Raw genomic sequence first — 20,458 nt, 5'->3', positions numbered from 1 at the left:
GGGGACCACATCAAATTGGCCGTTTCAATTTATAGAAGCGATAAAATCTGTTTTTAGCATTCTTTGTCAACAACACCCATTGTGAGAGCAATACCAAAGAAAAAGGTTTCCAGCTCATATTGTATCTGGCCTAGATTTTGTCGACTCTGGAAATTCCCCAGCTTATCCAAATATTCCCATTTGTCGCAGAGATGGCCCTTCTTCCGAAATCACTGCTCTATTTGGCACAGGTCTCCTTTGGTGGAAGACACAGGCAGTTGCTAGTTCATCTTTCTAACTTCCCTTTAAAGTGAATACACAAAAGTGGAATGCAGGAAGTATGTTATATAAGTTCCCCTACAGAAACCATGGACAATCACAAGGCAAAGTAATCCTGGGTGTTTCCCTTCCGTCACAAGATATTGTAGAAAGGGGTGCACAAATGCCTTTGTATACGGAAAGAAAATAAGTATTTGAAATATGCAGAGCAGGTGTAGCAGCTAGAACAGGCAAATGGTTGTGCAAGAGATTCCTGGTTTAAATTTCAATTCAGCTGGGAGCTTGTAAAGTAACCCTCACCAAATCACACAACTTCAGACAGCACACAGAGCGTTCCACCTTTAATGGGAAGGTAATGTTTGGTCTACCATACAGAGCCATTATAATATAAAGCACTTAGTAAACTTGTTGTGTTATTATTAGGACATTCCTGATAAAGAAACAAGGAAACAGCATCCAACCCCGGACACTTGTGGTTTCTCCTAGCGCTGCACTTAAAGGCTGACTCTGCAGCTGATTTTTTCCTTTTGAACTTATTGTCCTAGCAAAGGCCATGACAAGCCATAGTACTGATTTAAAAAAAGGAATATGGAAAAATCCATCCATAATATAAGCCCAACACCCGTGATGTAAGAGAGAGAAGTTACCAGAGACACCAACAAACTCGAATCCAGCTTGATTTCACATGAAAGCTCTGAATCGCCACAACAATTTATAGTGATTTTGTCTAACTCCTTTTTTCCTGATTTTTATTCTTATTTTTATTATTTCGGTGGTCAATACAGTGGATGCTCGGGTTGTGAACATGATCCGTGGGGGAGGCACGTTTGCAGCCCACAGCGCTGCGTTTGTGCATGTGTGGGTTGCAATTCGGCACTTCTGCACATGCGCAAAGCACAATTTAGCGCTTCTGTGCATGCATGACCGCCAAAACCCGGAAGTAACCCGTTCCAGTACTTCCAGGTTTTGGCGTGTCCTTAACACGAAAACGCGCAACCTGAAGCGTCTGTAACCCGAGTTATGACTGTATGTAGAGGACCACTCTCTGTCTTACAAAGCTATTGTTGTCACTCCAAGGAAACCGAACCATTTCTGCCCAGGTGTATCTGCTTGCTTGTGTGAACAAAGGTTTCAGAGAGCGATCTCTTGGGTGTCTATATAAGGGGCAGCCTTAAAGATACTGAGCGATGTCTTCCACCTGAGGTGGAAATATCCCATCCTGTCACCAGTCTTGAAGTTCCAGTTGTCAGACCAGCTGAGCTTTTATACATAGAAGAGTTATTTCCTTTGCCTCGTGCGGTAATATTTCTTGAGCCAGGCCTGGGCGGACACCACAATATTAAGACATCTCAAGGCACATATGTTATTTGCCTTTGATCATGGATGCAGAGTAGATCAGGATTAAATTCTCCACTCTTCCATGGAGCTCGCTGGGTACCCTGGGCTAGTCACTTCCACTCAGTCTAACCTTCCTCATAGGGCTTTTGTCAGGAGTAAGTGAGGAAGGGGAGAACCACGTACACCACTTTGAGCTCATTGAGGGGTAGATGGAATAGAAATGCAATAAATAACAGCAGCTGTCAATAGCATTCTCCTCCATGATTTGATCCAATTCTCCTCTGAAGCCATCTAAGTTGGGGGCAATGACAAACCTAGACAGCATCTTAAAAAGCAGAGACATCACCTTGCCAACAAAGGTCCGTATAGTTAAAGCTATGGTTTTCCCAGTAGTGATGTATGGAAGTGAGAGCTGGACCATCAAGAAGGCTGATCGCTGAAGAATTGATGCTTTTGAATTATGGTGCTGGAGGAGACTCTTGAGAGTCCCATGGACTGCAGGAAGATCAAACCTCTCCATTCTGAAGGAAATCAGCCCTGAGTGCTCACTGGAAGGACAGATCCTGAAGCTGAGGCTCCAGTACTTTGGCCACCTCATGAGAAGAGAAGACTCCCTGGAAAAGACCCTGATGCTGGGAAAGATGGAGGGCACAAGGAGAAGGGGATGACAGAGGATGAGATGGTTGGACAGTGTTCTTGAAGCTACTAACATGAGTCTGACCAAACTGCGGGAGGCAGTGGAAGACAGGAGTGCCTGGCGCGCTCTGGTCCATGGGGTCACAAAGAGTCGGACACGACTAAACAACAACAACAAAGTTGGGGGCCCATCACTGACTCCTGTGGCAGGGAGTTCCACAGTTCCACTGTGTGCTGTGCTCCAACTTTGTGCCCCCACACAAATGTCTGTCAATGTCAGAGGTGGGGTTATTGTTTTGGTTCAATCATTTACTTGTGCTTTATCTTGTATTTTGCTCTGTTAAATGCCCTATGATCTCTTGATGAAGGGCAGTTATATAAATTTAATAAATTTAATCATAATAAAAATAAATATACATGCCCACCTCCACACATAGGGGCCAGAGTGGGAAGAATCCTGCCCTTGGAGAAGGCGCTATCCAGGTTTAGGCCTCATCCGTTCCAAGTCACTTCCTTCCCCCTCACCACGCACTTTCTTTCTGCCGGAGATTGCTCTCGAGCGTAGCCGACTGAAGCACTGCACAAAGCTGCCTCCGCTATAAATAGCTGTGTGGTAAATAGTGCAAGAAACTAATGACCGACCGGAAAAATTAAGAGCCGAGAAATGGAAAGATCTCAGAAGCTTGTGAGGCGCGAGAAACACCCACACGCGTCTGCAGTGTGGGTTTCTCAACGGGCCACAGGGGCGCTTTGCTGGGCGGAGCTGAGTTCCTGTGGAAAACAGTTGCTGAGCACCCTGAGGGGCCAGATTCAGAAGCACGAAGTCAGTGAAACAACCCCAAATGGCTCCTTCATCACCTACTGACTTCTAAATGCCCCACTTTTCAACACCGGTTTCTTAAAAAACCAAAACACCATGAAAACACCATCTAGCAACAGTGTTGTCAAGTGGTTAGAGTGTTGGACTAGGACCCAGGAGACCAGGGTTCGAAACCCTACTCAGCCATGAAGCTCACTGGGTGGGCTTGTAGTCAGTCCCCATCTGTTAGCCTAATCTATCTCACAGGGTTGTTGTGAGGGTGAAATGGGGAGGAGGAGAAAACCACGTACACCACCTTGAGCTCCTTGGAAGGTAAAGGTGGTATATAAATATAAATAAACAAACAAATAATGGTGTCACGTGCCTGATAGGTTGGGTTGCCCCCGCAGCCTGTACCTTCTGTGGTGAGGGCAGAGAGCACACTGGCGAAGAAGCACCCAGCAGGATTGAACTCACGAGGGGAGATTTCAATCCTGCATTCTGCAGGCATGTGCTTCAAACAGAGGAGTGGCCTCTGTAAAGGAGGACACCTGACTACCCTTTTTTATTTTTTGACACCTGGTTTACAGTCAGATGGGTGGGGAACAACAACAACAACAACAACATGAAATGGTGTCTGGACTACAACACCTCAGACTGGGAGCTGCTCACATGTCTGAATGCTGCTCTGCACCAGTGGTCTGGGAGAATTCCCTGCACGAAGAAGACTAGCATATCAAGAAGAAGAAGAGGAGAAGAGTTTGGATTCGATATCCTGCTTTATCACTACCCGAAGGAGTCTCAAAGCGGCTAACATTCTCCTTTTCCTTCCTCCCCCACAACAAACACTCTGTGTGGTGAGTGGGGCTGAGAGACTTCAGAGAAGTGTGACTGGCCCAAGGTCACCCAGCAGCTGCATGTGGAGGAGCGGGGAAGTGAACCCGGTTCACCAGATTACGAGTCCACCGCTCTTAACCTCTACACCACACTGGCAGGAGAAGGTGAGAGCAAGCGAAATTCATAAAGAATTCCTCTTCCAAGGACTCTGTTGCTGTTCCCACTCAGAAAAATCAGGCCGAAGAGGCCTTGGCAGCTGCATCGTGACTCGCAGAGGGGAAGCAGAAGAATTACAGAATTGTAGAGTTGACCACGAGGATGACCTAGTCCAACGCACTACAATGCAGGAATCTTTTTGTCTAATGTGGGACTCGAATCCAGAACCCTGAGACTGAGATTCCCATGCTCTCCTGACTGAGCTATCCCAGGAGATGTATAAGGGATGCGATCCAGTGGTGAGGGATAAGCCAGAGGCCAGAGGAGAGGGAAGCCTTTGGGGACCAAGCGAGGATTTAGTCATTAACTGCCTATCTGTTTGGCTTCATTGTTTAGAACAGCAGGGCTGCGCAATATCTGGTTTTCAACTTTGTGATATATCACCAGTTAAGCGTCGCGATATACCGGTATATCACAATGTCTGAAATAAGGATGGAGCTCTGTGGAGGCATCGGCTGGCTTCGCTGTTTCCCCCACATTGTGATTTCTGCATAGCATACAGACACACATGTGGCCAGGTCAAAAATTATGGACTTCGAACCGGTTTCGGACGATATTCTCAATATATCGCCCAGCCTGAAGGCACGGAATGTTGCATTCCCAGAAAGTCCCGTGCTTTGTCCTGGACAAACATTGGACCCTGCTCTTGCCTGTGTGCAGACTGCTCCACGTAGCTAACCGTTCGAATTCTGCCCTCTCCCAACTGCTGGGAAAGATTAGGTGCATGAGAGAGAGCGATGGCTCCTAAGGACAGCTCAGGCGACTGCCAGGCCTGGGAGGCTTAGTCAGGAGGCCACCTCAGGTGGCAGGCTGCAGACAGGCAGGAGGACGGCATGTCCAGAGCCAGCAGTTGTGTAGTGGTTAAAAGCGGTGGACCCTGGTGAACTGGGTTCGATTCCCCACTCCTCCACATGCAGCTGCTGGGTGAACTTGGCCTAGTCACACTTCTCAGCCTCACTCACCTCACAGTGTGTTTGTTGTGGGGGAGGAAGGGAAAGGAGATTGTTAGCCATTTTGAGACTCCTTAAGGGGAGTGAAAAGGGACGCGGGTGGCGCTGTGGGTTAAACCACAGAGCCTAGGACTTGCCGATCAGAAGGTTGGCAGTTCGAATCCCCGCGACGGGGTGAGCTCCCCTTGCTCAGTCCCTGCTCCTGCCAACCTAGCAGTTCGAAAGCACATCAAAGTGCAAGTAGATAAATAGGTACCGCTCCGGCGGGAAGGTAAACAGCGTTTCCGTGCACTGCTCTGGTTCGCCAGAAGCGGCTTAGTCATGCTGGACACATGACCTGGAAGCTGTACGCCGGTTCCCTCGGCCAATAAAGCGAGATGAGCGATATCAAGTCCAAACTCCTCCTTCTTCAACATTCATTGCACCTAGGCCACCTCCAGTAACTTCAGGCAGTATCTGTGAGGTGTGACAGGAGGACGTCCGACAAAGAAGAGGCAGGGCACCATTTTCTCTTTCGCAGCAACTTGAGCCTGGGTAGCTGACCAGCACGAAAGATCGGGTGAAGCACAGGAGTTCGGCTGCAAGGAGAGGGTTTTCTGACCGCCGCTACTCAAATCCCAATCTCAGAAGCTCGCGTCAAAATTTAAAGTGCACAAGAAGATAAAGTCCCTACCAGAGAAGAATGACAGATCAAACTGACAGACTGTGCCAATATGGCAAAAATGACCGGAAGAATCAGAAATCAAGAAGACCAAAATTTCAATAAGGAATGGGGGAAATTTATAACTTATCTTAAAAACCGTTGTAAACAGTTAAAATCGTTAGTAGGGTTGGAATATCACCTGTAGTTTAATGGTGAATTTTGGACACAGTGGAGAGGTAAAAAAATTGGATCATCACAAAAGTTGCAGGAGGAAATGATTAACAATAGGACCCCACAAAGGGGAAGCGAGAAGGCCAAGAGATTCCTTGGAATCTTGTTTTAATGTTGTATGTTGGATATGTGACTGTAAAATTCTAATCTGAAAAACCAAACAATATTTTTTTAAGCGTGCAATGCAGCCCAAGCACACTTTGCTCTGCACCTGCCGCACACGTAAACCTCTGCCAAAATATGTCAAAACAGCTGTGCTAATCTGACATGCCCCTCTGGCACCAAGGCAAGAGGTTGCGATGTAATTACAGCAGCCGTGGAGTCCTTATTACAGATGTCTGCTTCCTTACTGCTGCTTTGGTTTTGTTTTGGAAAGAAAGCAAAGGATCTGGGTCGAAGGCTTGAGAGACTGATTAAGTCCTTGTGGTTGTGCCTCGTGGAATTTCCAGTGGGTTGTGTCTGGGAGAGGACAGGTGACTGGAGACGATGGAGCCCTTTTCAAGGAGAGCCAGGCTTGATGCAACATCTCCTCCTGCTTCTTGGGGGGGGGGGGGGAACTATCAAATGAAAGGCATGTGCAACATCAGAACTACCTGTTCCTCAGAAGATCCCACTCCCTGCATTTTTGCATGAGTCACGGACCTGGCAAGGCCTCAGTTCTGGAAGGGAGCAAGCCCAAAGTAGAAGGAACTCGCTTTATACAGCCAGGCCATTGGCTGTCAATTAGCCACGAGGCTAGGTTTAAAGTGTTGGTATTGGTGTATGAAGACAGCTTGAGACAAAGATATCTAAGAGATCACCACATCCCCTACATTCCTAATCGATCACTGCATCGATCCGCATACCAGCTTATCCAGAGCTATCTTCCTAATGCTGTCAGAACTGGAGCTTTAATGGGGCACCCTTTGGAACTCCCTGCCACTGCAAATCAGCCAGGCACCTGCTCTTTTTGGTGCTGCTTAAAGGTGTTCGTCTTCTAAGGAGCCTTTGAAAATCATCATCTCAACTGGAGTCTGTACTGGATTTGAATTGGTTTTAGGCACATGCTTAAAACTACTTTTTATATTTATAACTGTTCTCAAATTTGTTTTTTTATATATGCAACTGTTTTTATATGTGCAAGTTTCTTAACTTTTTTTGCATATATTTATTTATAACATAACGGAGTATAGCAGCATAGGGCAAATGGAATAAAAGTAGAAAGGAACATCGGGCGCTAAACAGATTTCCACACCAAAAGCAAACACAATAAAATCATATCATAAGGTTCCAAGAAAGGCAAATGGGTTTACATTACTCTGTATCTTATTAATCTGGTAAACAAAAACAACAGCAACAGCAACAGCAACAGCAACAACAACAACAACAACAACAACAACAACAATTATTTATTACTTATATCATGCCCCTCTGGCTAGGCCTCCCCAGCCACTCTGGGCGGCTTCCAAAAGGATATTGAAAACATCAAACATTAAAAACTTCCCTAAACAGGGCTGTCTTCAGATGTCTTCTAAAAGTCAGATACAGTAATTGTTCATTTCCTTGACATCTGAAGGGAGGGTGTTCCACAGGGAAGGCGCCACTACTGAGAAGGCCCTCTGCCTGGTTCCCTGTAACCTCACTTCTCACAATGAGGGAACTGCCAGAAGGCCCTCGGAGGTGGACCTCAGTGTCCAGGCTGAACGATGCGAGTGAAGATGTTCCTTCAGGTATACTGGGCTGAGGCCATTTAGGGCTTTAAAGGTCAGCATCAACACTTTGAATTCTGCTTGGAAATATACTGGGAGCCAATATAGGTCTTTCAGGACCAGTGTTATATCGTTTCAGCAGCCACAAGCTCTACCCACCTTGGAAGAATGGCAGATGAAGGTGATTGACTACATGGAATTGGCAGAAATGACGGGCAGAATCCGAGACCAGGGAGAAGAGTTGGTGAAAGAAGACTGGAAGAAATTTAAAGACTACTTACAGAAACATTGTAAAATTAATGAATGTTAGAAGGATGTTGGATAGAAACTAAGCGGTTTCCAGCTGTAATGCTTTAAGAGATATGGGGAAAAAAAAGGTTTTACAAATGGGTAAAAGTTTAATGGTAAGGATTTGCTGAACTAACAAAGCGAACTGGAATACAAAGAAGGGAGGTATGAGGAGGTCCGAGGAAATAAGTGTATGGAAGTTATGTTATTGAAAATTAATGTGTGTTTTTAACTGTTTTTTATTTTGTATGTTTATTTTTATTTTTTTATTATATCTTAAAAACTTTCAATAAATATCTTTTAAAAAAATAAAAATATATCGTTTCAGCAGCTACTCCCAGTCACCCGTCTAGCTGCCGCATTCTGGATTAATTGTAGTTAATCTCTTGATAAAAACATCATCTTCTTGTCTACCCTCTCTGGTTCTTACTATAGATGTAAGCTCAACCATGCATACTATGCCCCAGATTTAAGACATCCATTCTCTTGTGGATGGTTTTCCCACCCCCCCTGCCTACAATTTTGACAAATAATAATTACAGCAGCAGTTAAGAGATGTTGCGTTAATGTCTTCTATTGGTACAGATTCTTTAACATATCCAAATTGTAAAATTAGAGGATTTTACTATTACATGGATAAAGTCTAGCCAGTTATAACATCAGTCTCCATATACATAGAAAGACAGATCATAGAATCATAGAATCATAGAGTTGGAAGAGACCACAAGGGCCATCGAGTCCAACCCCCTGCCAAGCAGGAAACGAACAGATGACAGATAAATAACGAGCCAGCTAGATAAAGCAGCTGTTTTCAAGGTTTTATATATGCAACTGTTTTATATATGTTATTCTATTGCAAATAGTTTTGGGAAGTGACTCGAAAATATTGGTACTGTACTGTAATGTCTACATGGCTCAACCTTGTTTGCAATGATGGGTAGTGGCTCTGCAATATTTCAAACAGGAGACATATCAGCCCCCCCCCCCTGAAGATGCCAGGGCCTGAACATGGCACCTTCTGCATCCCCAACACATGTCCTTCTGCTGAGCTATGGCCCTGCCAGGGGGGTTGGGGAGTGGGGTTTGGTGGAGATTTGGCAGGGATTGGCAAGCGAAACAAGCAGGGGTTTCCATCCCTGGTTAAGGCAAATTCACACTGAAATGCTGGCGAATTTTCGTGAGGACACACGCAAATGGGGAAATGGGAAGAGCTGAAGTCAAGAATGGGAATATGAGGAGCTCACCTCCTGGCAAATAGAAGGGGAAGAAATGGAGGCAGTGAGAGATTGTACTTTCTTGGGCTCCATGATCACTGCAGATGGTGACAGCGGCCACGAAATTCAAAGACGCCTGCTTCTTGGGAGAAAAGCAATGACAAACCTAGACAGCATCTTAAAAAGCAGAGACATCACCTTGCCAACAAAGGTCCGTATAGTTAAAACTATGGTTTTCCCAGTAGTGATGTATGGAAGTGAGAGCTGGACCATAAAGAAGGCTGAACGCCGAAGAATTGATGCTTTTGAATTATGGTGCTGGAGGAGACTCTAGAGAGTCCCATGGACTGCAGGAAGATCAAACCTCTCCATTCTTAAGGAAATCAGCCCGGAGTGCTCACTGGAAGGACAGATCCTGAAGCTGAGGCTCCAAGACTTTGGCCACCTCATGAGAAGAGAAGACTCCCTGGAAAAGACCCTGATGTTGGGAAAGAGGGAGGGCACAAGGAGAAGGGGACGACAGAGGACGAGATGGTGGGACAGTGTTCTCCAAGCTACCAGCATGAGTTTGACCAAACTGCGGGAGGCAGTGGAAGACAGGAGTGCCTGGCCTGCTCTGGTCCAGGGGGTCACGAAGAGTCAGACACGACTAAACGACTAAACAACAACAAACCTGTCCCTGACCCTAGTGATGCACATGCACTCGCTATGCCCCATGTCAGGCACATATCCAACTGCCATGTGAAGCGATGTCATGCATGTGCCAACATATGCACACTGAGCTCCTCCATGCAAGGGCCAATCCGGAAGCTGCGGTGCTGCAACACTGCCAGAATAAGAATACCAGTGAGACTTGGATCGCTTCCAGGCAACCTGATTATCATGCTTTGACCTTGATTTGGTTGCAGAGAGGTTATATACAATGTCGCCTCGATAAATTTCCACCCCACACTTTCCAGTGTGTTCCCCCGTCATGAACCTTACTGCAAAAAAGTTCAGCGGGTGGGTGGGGAAGAGAACAGGTTTGTCCTGCCTCAGTACCAAATTTGCTTTAATTGGGCGACCCGAATTTGCCTGCATGTGATTGAATCCCACCCACACAAGAAAAAGATCAGAAATGAAACCACCAAACTCAGTCCATGATGCAACATTAAGAACGAAAGCCGTTCCTCTTAAGATCCCATTCTTGCTACAGAACCAGCCGATCGACATCTCCCCATGGAGCGTGGCTCTCTCTATGGGTCATGTGTGGGCAAAACCTCATTTGTTAAGCTGAAACGAATATGTTCAAACAAACTCCACCCACATTGCCTAATGGACAGAGAGGCTCAGAGGGAGGCCAAGAGTTTTGTTTACCTTTGTCTAATACCTGCCACAAGAAGCAAGATCACAAGTGGGACTTCAGATGGCCTAACAAAAACCACAGGCTCTCCTCCCCTGAAGCAGCTAAGGCAGATTCACGGGAGGCAAAACCCCAGGACTACCCACCCTGAAACAACTCAATAAATGTGTTCCTATCTCCCTGGCCTGCAGGACTGCCATGAAAAAGGCTTGATCAAGGCATAGCATTCTATCCTCGCAATATTCATCTGAGTACAGGAGAAATTTGATTAAGTTCGCATTTAAAGGTGAACCTAACAAACTCACACTTCCCCAAATCAAGATGTGAACTGAAGGACAGTCATCCTTCAGAATTTCACACTGTTCTAAATTTCATAAGGCAGCTCTTAAAGCAAGCTGTCTGTGTGTGAAAGTTATTGGCATCCGTCTGTGTTCGAAAGCTATTGTTTAATGGTTCACTCTTTCCTTTCTGTGCAGGACCCATAGCGACATTTCCTTTAAGGACAAAGGCTCAGAAAGAATCTATAAGTACGAGCACAATGCACTGCCTGGCTAGATTACACCAATTCCACCAAGCCCAGTGTTCTGTTTCCAGTGATGGACAGCCAGAATGCTTTGGCAGCTCACAGGGCAGGAAGGATGGTTACAGCCACCCTGTTGTCATCCACAAGTGCCTGATAGTTCACCTTTGAACGTGAAGATCCAATTTAGTTTCATAGTGAAGAGCAGGGGTCTGCAAACTTTTTCAGCAGGGGTCCGGTCCACTGTCCCTCAGACCTTGTGGGGGGCCAGACTATATTTGGGGGGGGGGGAAATATGAACGAATTCCTATGCCCCACAAATAACCCAGAGATGCATTTTAAATAAAAGACACATTCTACTCATGTAAAAACACCAGGCAGGCCCCACAAATAACCTAGAGATGCATTTTAAATAAAAGCACACATTCTACTCATGTAAAAACATGCAGATTCCCGGACCGTCCACAGGCCGGATTTAGAAGGCAATTTAGAAGCCAGTTGAGCCTTCAGTAAATCTGTCTTCCAGGAGAATGTCTAATCCACGGGTAGGCAAACTAAGACCCAGGGGTCGGATCCAGCCCAATCGCCTTCCAAGTCCAACCCCTTGCAACGAAGGAATGTTGAAAGCTGACTCCTTCTCACTCCCGTTGCTGCTTGTTTGCTAGGAAAGGACTGTTTGGACACAGGGAAGAGACTCAGCAGCCGCCTGAAAGCCTCAGGAACAGTGGTGAAGCCATAGTTTATCCGTTATCTCTGAATCGGGTCAATGGCATTCTGCTGTATTGTATATTATTGGATGCGGGGAGGACTGCTGTGTGGTCCAGCCCCCTCAGGAATATCTCAGCTGCCTTCCCTGTAGGCTCAGTGGTCATTTGAAGAATTCAGCAGGCAGCACATAGCCTTGTTAGTTTCTGTTGCACGGGCACAGTCCACAGGCCTGTGAAATAAGCTATGAAATGCAGAAAATAACTAACATCGCAAAGGATGAGGTATTCGTTTGTCTTTCCATCAGCAGTGGAGCTGCCTGCAAGCAAGGGATGTTTAAGTGCCAGTGGAAATGATGGAGGAAGAGGATGAAGGAGTCAGCCCTGGCAGAAGACTTGGGAGATTATAAGAAAACCAGGGCAAGGAATTCTCTCGCTGAGATTCCTGCACTGCAGAGGGTTGGACTAGATGACCCTCGCGGTCCCTTCCAACTCTATCTATGGAATGGGGAACCTGTGGACCTCCAGCTATTGTTGGAGCACAACTCCCATCATCTCTGACTGCCAGCTACATTGGCAGGAGCTGATGGGTGTAGAGGGTCCAATGAGATTGGGGGGGTCCCCCCAGATTCCCCCTTGAGATAAGGGACATGTCTGCCCAGCTCTCATTTCAATGCAAACCTAGTTCTGAATTAACACTTCCCAAGACAAACCGAAACGCAGGTACATTTCAAACTTCCTCTGAATTTTGCAATATGGTTTCCCAAAAAAACCAAGCCTTCAAAAACCATATATATATGGGGAAAGGGTAGATTTAAAAAAAATAAAATGCATATGTTCATGGAAAGCAACATGCAAAAGTGCATTTTTAAGGGAAATTGCTGGCAAAAAAAAATATTTACATCAGGCAAAAATGCACACACCAAATGTCTTCCTTAGGAGGAATGCACACAAATTCACACTAGTGAATTTCTGCGAGGGTTTTCAAATCACAAGCTGATGCAAACTGAACATAAGATTTGGGGGAAATGATGAAATGGAATTAATAGGCTTATCCACCACTAAGCAAGTCTGATTTAAAGGCAGCAGCAAATCTCCGACAAGGAAGCTCTGACAAGGTAGCTGAGGCCCGCTTCTCTGAGTGTGTGTTTGCCTGACACATTCAGCACTACAGCAACGGATGAAAGGGGGTACAAGGAACTTGTACCTTTAATGATTCTGTAGGAGAAGGGCTGTCTATGTGTTCAACATGCCTTCACCCCATGTGGCAACGGGGATTGCCAGCTTAGAGGTCCCCCCCCCCCCTCTGGCCAATACATTTGAAGTGTAAGGTTTTCAATAGCTGGCATCTTTCCTGAGAAATTTCCAAATACCCCCATGTCTTCTGATGCGGGAAATCAATAGGCACACATTTCTTGTCGATGCCTGAATGACCGCGAGGTGCAAACACTCTCTCTAGCCTTCTCATTAGATGTGCAAGATAGTTGGCAAAAAAAATATGTCGCCTTCGCGCAGCAAATCTTCCACCTTTTGCAAACGTGCGGGATTTTGAACTGCACAGGATAAAAGATAAAATAGATCATGCCTGGCCACTCACAGGACCCAGCTAATCATTCTGAAAAGTTTTAAGGCTGCGACTCCACACACACTTACCTACCTAGCAGCAAGATCCCATAGAAACAAGGAGATTTATTGCTGAATAAACCCATGTTGAATTGTGCTTTCGGTGACTCTCAAACTTACTGTTTTCTCTTCTCCCTCCCTCCCTTCCCACCCCCCATCAAATGCGCCCCATTTGTTTTAGCCATTAAAATGCAGGGATTTCAATGAAAATGGAATTCTGATTGAAAAACCCATTCATCTGATTCATTTCTCTTCCAATTTCTTTTCATTAATATGTAGCTCATAGACTTGGATGCACCTTTATTCAAAAAGAAGGCTGCGGATCCTGTTGAGAAGCAATCAGACACATCTCTTTCCTGGAGAAATAAACATTGGCTTACCCAGAAAAAATATATATCACAAGAATGGTAGCACCACCTTTGGGTATTTGAGCACCAGCCCCAAAGTAGGGCTGGGTGAAATGTCAGATACCAGGTGCACCCGAAAAACACCAGACGCTGGGATTGGTTAAGGAGCAAAGGAAGGATTTCTGAAAACACATAATTAAGTGATGGAACACCTTGTCACAAGGTGCAGCGATAGCCATTAGGTGAGATGGCTTTGGAAAAAACAGACAAAAGTCCTGGGGCAACAGGGTTCTGTCTTCTTTTTGGTGAGGATGGAGAAATGTGCTATTGATTCGTGTATTTGAAACATTTCCTACGTGTTCTTCGTTGCGCAGCAATTTCAGAGCAGGTTACAATTCAAACACTCTCAAATTCGCAACGCAGGTGCTAAAATCAGCAGCAGCTCATCTAACAACGACAATACTGGCATCAGATGTTACTAAAAGACATGTGCCCAAGACTTAAAAGAGCAGGTGCCACAGGGTCTCCTCTGCTAGGTCACAGAGGGTAGGAAGTTCTAAAGCTGGGGTGCCACCACTGAGAAGGCCGCCTCTCATGTTGCCATTTAGCAGACCACAGCCAAAGATGGTGTGATCCAAAGGAAAAACTCACTGGCATAGCCCAGTACACTAACCAGTGGGGGCTGCTGCTCATTGAGACTCATAGGGACCTCCTCTGGTTCAAAACCTACACTGTATGGGGCTTTGTAAGTCAGTATGGATGGTACTTGCAGGCTCAAAGAGGATGAACCTCCAAATGCCACATGATCAGAGGACAGAATAACACAGGAAGCTGCCTCAGGCCATCTCAGGCCAATGGTCCATCTCATTCTCCAGGGCTTCAAGCAGGAACCTTTCCCAGCCTGACGTGGAGATGCTGGAACGGAACTTGGGGATTTTTGCATGCACAGCAAACACTCTACCACTGGGATACGGACATCCCCTGGTAGATGCCCATCGTCTGAATACCAAGCTTGTTTTCTCAAGCTCTGGAGGGTAGGACTTCAGCCAATGGCTTCAAGTTACAAGGAAGGCGATTCCGACTGAACATCAGAAAAAACTTTATGGCTGTAAGAGCTGTTCAGCAGTGGAACGAACTCCCTAGGGAGGTTGTGGACTCTCCTTCCTTGGGGGCTTTCGATGAGAAGTTGGGTGGCCATCTGTCATGGATGCTCCAGCTGAGATTCCTGCATTGCAGGGGGTTGGACTAGATGACCCTGGGGTCCCTTCCAACTCTAGGATTCCTGGAACCTCATGGTGAAGGTTGGGTAAGAAATGTAATAATCAATAGCAAGGTCCACCATTGTATGATGGCCGAGGGAGATCTTTGGTCAGGCCCAGCAAGATAATTAATTTGTTCTTTTAAATTCCTATGTGTCAGGCTTCTAACTACCCTGGTAACCAGGTTTTTTGCGTGTATACACACCTGAAAAAGCCTTGATTCCACCCCCCAAACTATCAAGTACCCCAAAGCAGGGAAGAGAGTCCTTGAGCATACACATGTGCATAGGGGAACGAATGGCTCTCCAGATGTTTCTAGCTCCAGTTTCCATTATCCCTAGCCAGCACAGCCAATGGCCAGGGAGAAGTGGAGTTTTAGTAGTCCTGACACATCTGGAGGGCCACAGGTTGCCCCAGCCCTGGTAGACGACAACATACATCACACCACAAATGGACACAGGTGCCAAGCTCCCTTAGAAGCCAAACAGCCCCCGGAGAAGCTCAGTGACTCACCCAGCCTTCGAAGCTGTCTGAGGACCCGGTGCCGTGCAGGAGGTCATGGAAGTACACGGTGCAATTGGCCACAAAGTCATCGTAGCCAATGGGGGTGCCGTGGAAGACGGCCAGTTCCAGCTGCCGCCCGTCATTGACCGGGGCGCAGAACTCCTCATTGTAGGTCGGCGTGTTGGTCTTCTGCTTGGTGCTGGTCTGACCCACCCTCACCTGGTCGACGCTCAGCGTGATGTAGGGGTCCAGGAGCTGCTGCCCCTTCTTGAAGAGCGTGTGCCTGAGGGACCAGCGGGTGGGCTGTAGCCCCACGGCCTCCCCGATGCGCACCTTCATGTAGCCGTTGAACTTCATGGCTCCGGACGGGGGGGGGGGAACAGAGGGATGCGTCCTCTTCGGAGAAGTAAGGTGCTGTCCTACTGAGTCTGTGGTAGCCAGGAGAGTAGCTTGGCAGTCCTCAGGGGACAGGGCAGCCTGTGGTGGCAGCTCCTGGTCTCTGGGCCATGCTGTCGAGGGCACCGACCCAAACCCAGCGCTTTGCCCCCCTGCCTTCCCTTTCCAGGAAGGAAGGAGACGAACCAAGTTGCTGAATCACTTCTCTTCTTCACAGCGGAGAGGAGCTAATTCCTTCACCTCCTTTGGGAGATAACAGAGCATGGAAACACACACACACAGAGAGAGAGAGAGAGAGAGAGAGAGAGAGAGAGAGAGAGAGAGAGAGAGAGAGAAGCGAAGCAGCTTTCCAGAGCCCTGCTGTCTGGTGCCAAACACCCCAGCGCTCCCGGCTATGTGCACATCAGCCACAGAACACCCTTAGCCGTTCTTGGTTCTCACAGACAAACCGCTTCAGTTTCCCCCCTCCCTTTAGTTCAGGAAGAAACTGCAGCAGAGTGAAAAGGGGGGGGAACCTCTCTTTCCCCCCTTTTCCTGAGCCGCTCACCCAAACCACAAGCCACAAATCCACAGATAAGAGAGAGCAGGCTTTCAGTTCGGCAGAATCTTCCTCTCTCTCTGCTCAGGATTTGCTTCCTTCCTTCTCCTGCCTGGGTGGTTTGAGAAGAGCGTCTCCCCCTCCTCCTCCTCCTCCTCCTGAGAGACACAGAGAGAGAACAACCCAGCACAAGTGGTTGTTGAGCAAGGGAAACACCTGAGAGATGTGACTAGCCCACGAGAAGGGAAGGCCAAGGGGTGGGGCTTCCAGCTAGCCTTGCAAGGACTTGTCCTGGCAGTGGCTGCTGCTGTGTGTAGCTCTAACCTGTTCTTCAGAACTACAGCTGTCATTTTATCACAAGCACACACTCTCCAAACCCCATAGTGCAAAGAGCTCTCTTTCTCGCCCCCTCCTGGCTCTTTTGCTGGGAAAGGTCTTCGGCCAATTCCTGCACCTTCAGATTCCTCCAGGAAGGCGTGTCTCCAAAGCCACTTATTTGAATCTCTGTTGGCAACTTCGCTCCCTCCCTCTTTCTCGGAGGAGGAGCCACAGCTGGAATATCCACTTCTTCTTCTTCTTCTTCACATCCCCCAGCAAAATTAACTTCTTGTCTCAGAGGACAGGAGCAGCCGGAAAAGAAGGGTGAAACTTCTTCTCAACTTTTTTGCATCTTAACCCACGTGGAGGTGCATCTTGCTTTGCATTTTTAAAAAATAAAATAAAATAGCTTTCTTTATTCCCCCCCCTTTTTAAAAGCATATTTTTATTGGGTTTTATTAGTTTACAAAGCTGAACATGAAAACAATAAGTAAGGCATCATAAGAAATAAGAAACATCCCATATTCATTGCTATTCAAATCAGTTAAAAATTAAATTTCGTTTCATTATGCAGCTTGGAGTTATCAGGAGGGTGGAGTTTGGTTTGTCCATCGTAGTGGACACACCATCAACCTGTCGCAGCGATGCTAATTTGATGTTCGTATGCTGATGTTATGATTGCCATATCTGTTGTCGAATGGATGATAACTGGTCTGTCCCATGATTGTCATTAACAGATGAAATAAAGGGTCACCAAATGGTAAATAAATATCTAGTTTCTCTTTGCTTTGCTTCCCCTTCCTTTTTAGATTCTGTTTGCAACATTCATTTGTTTTAACTGTGTTAACTGGGGGCAGGGTTACAACAACAACAACAACAACAACAACAACAACAACAACAACAACAACAACAACAACAACAACAACTTATTTTTTATACCCTGTCCATCTGGCTGGGTTTCCCCAGCCACTCTGGGTGGCTCCCAACAAAATATTAAAAACACAATAAAACATCAAACATTAAAAACTTCCCTAAACAGGGCTGCCTTCAGATGTCTTCTCAAAGTCAGATAGTTGTTTAATTCCTTGACATCTGATGGGAGGGCATTCCACAGGGCGGGCGCCACTACCGAGAAGGCCCTCTGCCTGGTTCCCTGTAACCTCACTTCTCGCAGTGAGGGAATCACCAGAAGGCTCTCGGCGCTGGAGCTCAGTTTCTGGGCTGAACGATGGGGGTGGAGACGCTCCTTCAGGTTATTGCTACTGCTAGTTACTATGGTATAGTGTGTGTGTGTGTTTATATTTCAAATTCAGGTAATCATTGGATGAAGGGCAGTATTTAAATTTAATAAATAAAATTAAATAAATAATACATCTTCATATTAGATTGCTGCACAGCAGCCTAATCTCCAAGTGGCGCAAAATTCCAGCGGTTTGAGGCGCTTACCCAAGGTTTGAGTATTCTTTTGGGAATGAGGCATAGCAGAGGTTGTGGTGTCTTTGTGATATATGGTTTATTTATATAGATATACAACCTGAGCCGGCGATGAAGAGGTTCACAGCATTAACACCCCATGAGGGTCTTGTTTCTCCCAGAGCTGCAGCCTTGGGTTCAAACAGAGATCTAGCATGCCTGCCCCCAACTCTGCTTGCTAATATGATTCTAGGCCACATCACTGCCACTTTATAGAGTTGAAAGTCTCACACAGAGCCCCTTTCCTTTGTTCTCCTTAATGGCCCATCACCCAGGCTATCGCTTTCACAGGAAGTTAGCCTGGCTTAAATTGTAATGCTTTTTGCAACCCTACAACTAATCCAGAATGCGACAGCTAGACTGGTGACTGGGAGCGGCCGCAGAGACCACATAACACCGGTCTTGAAAGACCTACATTGGCTCCCAGTACGTTTCCGAGCATAATTCAAAGTGTTGGTGCTGACCTTTAAAGCCCTAAACGGCCTCGGTCCAGTATACCTGAAGGAGCGTCTCCACCCCTATCATTCTGCCCGGACACTGAGGTCCAGCTCCGAGGGCCTTCTGGCAGTTCCCTCCCTGCAAGAAGCCAAGTTACAGGGAACCAGGCAGAGGGCCTTCTCGGTAGTGGCGCCTTCCCTGTGGAACACCCTCCCACCAGATGTCAAAGAGAACAACAACTACCAGGCTTTTAGAAGACATCTGAAGGCAGCCCTGTTTCGGGAAGCTTTTAATGTTTGATGTATTATAGTATTTTAATATTCTTTTGGAAGCCGCCCAGAGTAGCTGGGGAGGCCCAGCCAGATGGGCAGGGTATAAATAATAAATTATTATTATTATTATTATTATTATTATTATTATTATTATTATTATTATTATTATTATTGCAGAGGGTTGAACTAGATAGTGCTTGGGATCCCTTCCAACTCTGCAGTTATATGATTCTATGATTCCTGGGACTTCATGGTGAAGGTTGGGTGATTTGGAAAGAAGATAAAATCCCTACCAGAAAATAATGGCAGATTAAGTTGATGGATTATGCCGAAATGGCAAAAATGACCGGAAGAATCGGAAATCAGGAAGACCAAAATTTTAATAAGGAATGGGGAAAATTTATAATTTATCTTCAAAACCATCGTAAACAGCTAAAATCTTTAGTAGCATTGGAATATCACTTGTAGTTTAATGGTGACTTTTGGACACAGTGGAGATGTAAAAGATCTGGATCATCATAAAAGATGCAGGAGGAAATGATTAATAATAGGACCCACAAAGGGGAGGAGGGGAGGCCAAGAGATTCCTTGGAATCTTATTTTTATGTTGTATGTTGGATATGTGATTGTAAAATTCTGATCTGAAAAATCAAATTATTATTATTATTATTATTATTATTATTAAAAAAGAAAGTTGGGTAAGAAATGTAATGAACAATAGCAATGTCCATCATTCCCCCTCCCAATAATTTTATTTTAAGTTTTAATAGCAGACAGGTAAGGGGGAAGGGGGTAGAAATAAAATAAAGATCATTTTAAAGATAACAATAAGTTGTCACACAATCGCCCACAGGATACAGCTATGCGGTCTACTGAGTCAACAGCAAAACATACCAAGTTTAAAAAGGACGTGTGGTCTATGATTGTAGTCACACACCCATCATGTCATGTCATAAGACTTGGTTCGGCTGGCAGATTGTTTGGGCTGTGCTTAGTGTATTTCGTAAGAACGGGACAGGGTTTTGTTTGCCAGCTGTTCAGAGTTTTAACAGCAGATTGATAAACAAGGGGTCAGAAAGGTGTCATGACATTTTGCATTCATCATCATCATTTTTTATTTGTATGCCGCCTTTCCACAGTTAAAAAAAACAATGCTCATGGTGGCTTACAGCATAAGAGGATTGACATAATTACAAAAGTCATAAACAATAAATAAAGGTAAAGGTAAAGGTAAAGGTAAAGGTAAAGGGACCCCTGACCACTAGGTCCAGTCGTGACCGACTCTGGGGTTGCGGCGCTCATCTCGCTTTACTGGCCAAGGGAGCCGGCATACAGCTTCCGGGTCATGTGGCCAGCGTGACTAAGCCGCTTCTGGCGAACCAGAGCAGCGCACGGAAACACCGTTTACCTTCCCGCCGGAGCGGTACCTATTTATCTACTTGCACTTTGATGTGCTTTCGAACTGCTAGGTTGGCAGGAGCAGGGACCGAGCAACGGGAGCTCACCCCATCATGGGGATTCGAAATGCCAACCTTCTGATCGGCAAGTCCTAGGCTCTGGTTTAACTCACAGCGCCACCCGTGTCCCTAAACAATAAATAAACCACATCAAAAAAAATAATACACA

General features: G+C 46.1%; 1 protein-coding gene and 1 long non-coding RNA gene across 2 annotated transcripts in view; one reads left to right on the top strand and one right to left on the bottom strand.

Moving 5' to 3' along the window:
- The window catches only part of PRKCH (protein kinase C eta), a 121,333-nt gene extending 104,404 nt beyond the window's left edge, over positions 1-16,929 (bottom strand). Inside the window, exon 1 of the mRNA XM_081192480.1 lies at positions 15,407-16,929. Within this exon, the coding sequence (XP_081048606.1) occupies positions 15,407-15,754 (348 nt within the window). The 5' untranslated portion in view covers positions 15,755-16,929. The remainder of the gene's footprint in view (positions 1-15,406) is intronic.
- Positions 16,930-17,096: 167 nt separating this feature from the next.
- LOC308587630 lies at positions 17,097-19,506 on the top strand. The gene is made up of 2 exons (XR_014008496.1): positions 17,097-17,409; positions 19,010-19,506. It is a non-coding gene; the product is annotated as an uncharacterized lncRNA (long non-coding RNA).
- Positions 19,507-20,458: the final 952 nt, after the last annotated feature.

The sequence above is a fragment of the Podarcis bocagei genome, assembly GCF_964188305.1.
Source record: "Podarcis bocagei genome assembly, chromosome: 1".
In the NCBI taxonomy this organism is placed as follows: domain Eukaryota; kingdom Metazoa; phylum Chordata; class Lepidosauria; order Squamata; family Lacertidae; genus Podarcis; species Podarcis bocagei.
This window is presented reverse-complemented; position numbering and strand designations above follow the sequence as displayed.